The sequence below is a fragment of the Pomacea canaliculata genome, linkage group LG1, assembly GCF_003073045.1.
Source record: "Pomacea canaliculata isolate SZHN2017 linkage group LG1, ASM307304v1, whole genome shotgun sequence".
Taxonomy (NCBI): Eukaryota; Metazoa; Mollusca; class Gastropoda; order Architaenioglossa; family Ampullariidae; genus Pomacea; species Pomacea canaliculata.
Window position 1 is genome coordinate 27,697,701 of NC_037590.1, and position 5,301 is coordinate 27,703,001.

Here is a 5,301-nt window from a genome sequence, read left to right on the forward strand (position 1 = left end):
CGGGTCTTAAAAATTAAAGATCTTCCATATATGTCTCCTAGGCCAACATTTTGATGCTGTCCTGTTTCTTGTACTTTGTTGTACTGTTCGACTCCATATACTGCCTTGGTTTGCCTTCAGGTGTCCATAAAGTCCGCTGTTTGAAGGACAAAACTATATTTTTAGCGTCTACCAGTACGATTCTCCTTAAAACTTGAAAAACAGGTTCCAAAGGGTAGACAAGATTTTAGAGAATGGACAAGGTTCACAGATCAGATTCTATCTAGTAAGATGTATAACAATCAAAATTAAACTAGCTTATGAAGCAGAGATAGTCAAAGTCGTTATAGAAGAAGAAACACTGACCAAACACTTGCAGCACACACACACACAAGCACGCACGCCCGTATAAAGGTTTGTACGCGAATATATTGACACAAGATGGGCAGATGAGCAGCTCACTCGCACCCGGAGGGTATGTACGGTCAGCATGTACCAGCAAGTCGTGCACACAGACATCTGTGAGTGTATCTGATTAAAGGGAGTGCATTATGCTTTCAGTCTTGCATTACGTCCCTTGGACAGATCCACTTCCGGACTGACTGCAGACGATGGAGCTTCAAGATGTTTTCTATAACGGGGCCGAATATATTGAAACGGTAGTTCATAGTATAGTTAATTAGATGTGTTTGAAAATATAAAGACAAACCATTATTTCGAAAAGAGCTCGCTATTTTTTCTGTTTTGAGGGACATGCATAACGCCAAAACAGGGGAAGGAACTTACCTCAGTCCTGAGGAATGTTTTGTGCTCCGTAATATAACACAAGAAATTTAATATGTCTTGGATATATGTAGACATTTACGATTGTGATTGATATATTAGTAGGTGTATGCAGACATTTATGTTTGTAATTTGAATAAATGTTAAAAATAAATAATTGTCAATAATATCAATAAAATCATTTCTAGACATCAGACGTTGGATGCAATGTTTTAATGTTTACAGGCCTCAGGAAATAAAGTGAGCCGACAGTCCGTACTGTGTGGAAGTCAGAATATTGTCATAAATGGAAAGGTTTGTTCAAATTCGTCGTAAACCAATAAGAAATTAGATGTGCACTAATAAAGATTTTTTTTAAACAGCACTTAAAAGACCTGTACATCGTCATTATACATTTTTTTATCTTTCCAAAACCACGCACATATATTTTTATATATATTTATAAACTAGCTGGGATTCCTGGTTTCATTCACTAAATCTTTCAGTACTGATTTTATTGTCAATGTTCAATCTATTTTTAATTTCAGTCAAGCTCTTGGCATTAGTGTAACAAAATTTCACTTTTTAATATCCCTTCTGTAGCTTGAAGTACATATTCAGCATCTGGTGCCTGATATTTTGAGAGAAGATGCCTCAATCTTGTCTACTTGTTTTCTTTTCCCTCCCTGGCATTCTCTCTCTTATCAGTACTTTTCAAATTATGATGCTGTCCACATCTTCAGTTATGCAAATTTCTTCCATGCAATTTCCATCTTAAAACAGAGAATACAAATGTTTAAGATCAAGAACATAATGGGAATATGTTAGCCAACTTTGGTGAAGATTGGACAAAAGCATATGTTTCAAGGGCTACCTGCCCAACAAAAACACACATTACCACACTCTGCTTTACTTATAATATTATAAAACATGCACTTTCTCTCATGGATGTTACAGTTCCATTATAGTTTGTACACAGAGAAGTAGGAGGATGTGTTTTTGTTTTTTTGCAAGAGCTATAGATCTTACAAATGAAGAGAAGCAACAACTATAAGTGTAAAAAGCATCTTTTACCATTACAAGGTATATCTAATTTAAAGGAGGCAAATGGGTCATATGAGTAAAAAAAAAAAAAAGAAAAAAGATGGAGTACAAGTATGAAGACTGATTAGAAAATTATTATATTTCATCCATAAGTGCAAGAAAAATAAGTAATTGTCAGATTTATTTTGGCAATATTTCATTGTTTTCAGACAATTATTATGACTGACTGTGTTATTCGTGGTGACCTAGCAAATGTCAGAGTTGGACGATTTTGTGTAGTCAGTAAAAGAGCTGTGATTAGACCTGCCTTCAAAAAATTTTCAAAAGGGTAAGATTTATACCATTTGTGTTTTTAGTAGTTTGTGTTGTCTCCAAAATATACTTCAAACACTGAAAAATACCAATTTTCGACATTGCTTTTATGTGCCTGCATTATATTTTTCTACTCCCTGTTTCTTGAAAGACTAATAATAATTATAAAAGTTTAGATTGGTAATGCTTTATGTTCATGTGTTCATTTCCCTGAGATGATTTCCTTGAAAGAGCAATGAAAATTGTGCAGCTGTTTTTCATTCAAGTTTCGTTTGTTTGCAGTGTGGCCTTTTTCCCTCTTCATATAGGAGATCATGTGTTTATTGGCGAGGACTCTATTGTCAATGCAGCACAAGTGGGGTCATATGTTCATATAGGAAAAAATTGTGTGATAGTAAGTTTTATTTTAATCATGTATTTTTATGTGCCATTTACAAGCATTATGTTATTATAATCCATAGTACAGCAATTTACTTTTGCATATTGTATACTTGTTATGTTTATGTAGTTTACAAGTGATTGCACAGTGAAAACATTTTAACTGCTGAGTTGATATAAAAAAAATTATAAAGAGGAGGCTTAACTTTTGCTTAAAAGGTAATTCTTTTTGGATGTTTGTAAAAGTTGCCTTTAGAGATGTTCAATTGTTGTATAAAACTATGTTAATAAACAGGGCAGAAGATCTGTGCTAAAGGACTGTTGTGCTATAGCTGACAACACAGTTCTACCACCAGAAACTGTTGTACCTCCCTTTACAATCTTTGGTGGATCTCCAGGTATTTAAAAATATTTTTGTTATTTTGTTTTCTTTTGCAGACAGCGTGCACATGAGCACACAAACATAAATATGCACACCTATACATGCATGCATGCACACGCACTCACCCACACATAAACAAAGTGCACATGTGTAAAACTAGTTTTGTTTTAGCTGCTTTTACTAAACATGAAGGTAATATCTTTTTATTGGCTGCCATATTCTTAACAAATGTGCAAGTTTGGGAATCGTCAAATTAACAATTGTAACTTTACATGATCTAATAATGTTTTAATATTTAAAACACACATTACAAGTAAATCTCAAAATAATAATAAAATGTGATTTATGAATCACGGTCACGAAGAAGCATGCTCTTAGTGCTTAAGATATGTAGCTGACACCGACAGAATATAAAGAGCAGAAGGTGAAACAAATTTGCAGAGAAGTAATAAATAACAAACATGGAAGACACAAAGAGGAATCAAGGAACAAAAAATAAGGGTGGAGGGTGTCATAAATCTGCAGAGGAAGATGAGCTGGTGGACTAGTCAATTGACTAGAACAACTTTTGATAACTATGTTGATTGGTGTAAAGAACAATACTCATGGAACATGAAAATCTAATTTGCAGAGGCATTTTGGATAAAACTGAAAACTAGTTATGAGATTGCTATTCAACATTTGATTCCAAATTTTCTGGTGACCTTTGATTTATGATCTCTGATTAATCTGGCAGATATATTTAAAAGTAAAGTGTCATAAAGAATAATGACTGTTAACAAAAGATAAAAAAGGAAATGAAGAAAGCAAGTTAAAACGAGATAGCTGATATAAAAGAATAAAAAAAAAATATTTGACAGGTCTTAGTGCAAGAGAACTCAGGCAGATAGCCTCTTACATGCAAAAACAGTTATTTCCCTTAGCATTGTGTTTCAACAGAGTAGGATATAACCAAAATTGTAATACTGCTGTTCACAAACAGCTCATTCAGTTTTCTGGATAAATGAGTATATACTTAAGTAAATGATGAGGTTATCTGACAAATGTGATGGACCTAAAATACATTGATGTCTCCAGGTAAAGTAGAGGGAGAGCTGCCAGAGTGCACACAAGATCTGATGACAGACATCACCACCAGCTTTTATCAGCATTTCCGACCACATGGAAAAGGCAAATGAGCAAATAAACTTCCTTCTCCCCTATTTATGTTTTTACTTCATGTGGATTAGTGCAATTCACATCTGTGATGCACACACTTCTGATGATAAGAGGTACTTGAAAAATGTTACAGTTGTCAGGGGGTAACAAAAAATGAGGAGCAGAGAATCCAAGCAGCCCATTTTTAGCTTCATCACAAAAATCTGCATGTGATTATTGTGGACCATTGTGTTGTAAAGTGCAATAGCCTTTATTTACTTTCTTCTCTGCATTATTTATTGCATAATGCACCCTAGAATTTACAAGAATTTTAACATTACAGAGGACTTGCCCTAAAATATTGGAATGGTGTTTATGATGATAGAAGGCACAGCCAGCTTTAGGCACTGTGCTGTTGTCATTTGCTGACTGATAGGTGTACAAAGTCAAGTGGTACATGCTAAAGGTCCTATACTTGACACTTTATTGAAGACTAAATGACAGCAAACTTTAAAGCTACTTCATCTAAATCATAACAGTATGTAGCATTATCATGCATCTGATACCAGTGGTAGTGAAGAGTTTGCTTTGTTTCACTGTTGTTGAGTACATTTTGTGGTAATAATAGAATTATTTGTATTGATATTCTTGGGTACTGAGGTTTCCCTGTTTATATTTTTTCTTTGATTAACTCTTATTCCTTTTTCTTCACTTAAAATCTGCCTTACCTGCTTGATTTTCTGAAGCTGTGTTTACTTGGATATATTTGAATTAGCATGTATGGCTTACCTAAACCTAAAAATCATATCCATAATAAAATTATTCAATTTGTTTTGTGAGGACCTAAGCCACTAGAACATTTTGAATTAAAAGGGTTGTTGAAATATAAGATTTATTTGGCATGAAGGAAAGATAAGCACTGAATCAGTTCTGTCTTGCTCTTGACTACTTAAAAAAATCTGATTTCTTCCTCTTCTAATATCTTTCTTAGTTGAATTTTTACGGAGATAATGGCTCAGCGTTTTTTTTTGTTTTTTTTTTGTTGAAATTATTGCTTGCAGAAATAAAGTGGAAACTAGCCTTGTTTGCATTCTGTTTAGTGTTGCTGTGCGAGTTGTCTGTCCTGTCATTTTCCGTACACACAAGACATGGAAGAGAATATCTAAAAGTAGAGATTATTTCATAGAGAAGGTGACCAATAATCGATATTCAGCAAGCGACTATATTCTCGCAGAACACGAGAAAGTATGAGACGAATATTGCTGGTGTTTCACAATGCTACCAGAGCATCTTTAATTAAAACTACA

General features: G+C 34.0%; 1 protein-coding gene across 1 annotated transcript; it reads left to right on the top strand.

The window, feature by feature from the left end:
* The first annotated feature begins 544 nt into the window (after positions 1–544).
* On the top strand, positions 545–5,074 carry LOC112572315 (dynactin subunit 5-like). The gene is made up of 6 exons (XM_025251929.1): positions 545–638; positions 988–1,056; positions 1,995–2,113; positions 2,380–2,491; positions 2,771–2,873; positions 3,935–5,074. The coding sequence occupies exons 1-6, from the start codon at positions 591–593 to the stop codon at positions 4,033–4,035; spliced, it is 552 nt and encodes a 183-aa protein (XP_025107714.1). The 5' UTR covers positions 545–590; the 3' UTR covers positions 4,036–5,074.
* The last annotated feature ends 227 nt before the right edge of the window (positions 5,075–5,301 follow it).

Bases quoted from the DNA above. Each gene is read 5' to 3' on its own strand.
- LOC112572315 (XM_025251929.1), top strand. From the start codon at position 591: ATGGAGCTTCAAGATGTTTTCTATAACGGGGCCGAATATATTGAAACG. The intron at 639-987 runs GTAGTTCATAGT...TAATGTTTACAG, and splicing joins GGGCCGAATATATTGAAACG to GCCTCAGGAAATAAAGTGAG. The intron at 2,492-2,770 runs GTAAGTTTTATT...GTTAATAAACAG, and splicing joins TAGGAAAAAATTGTGTGATA to GGCAGAAGATCTGTGCTAAA.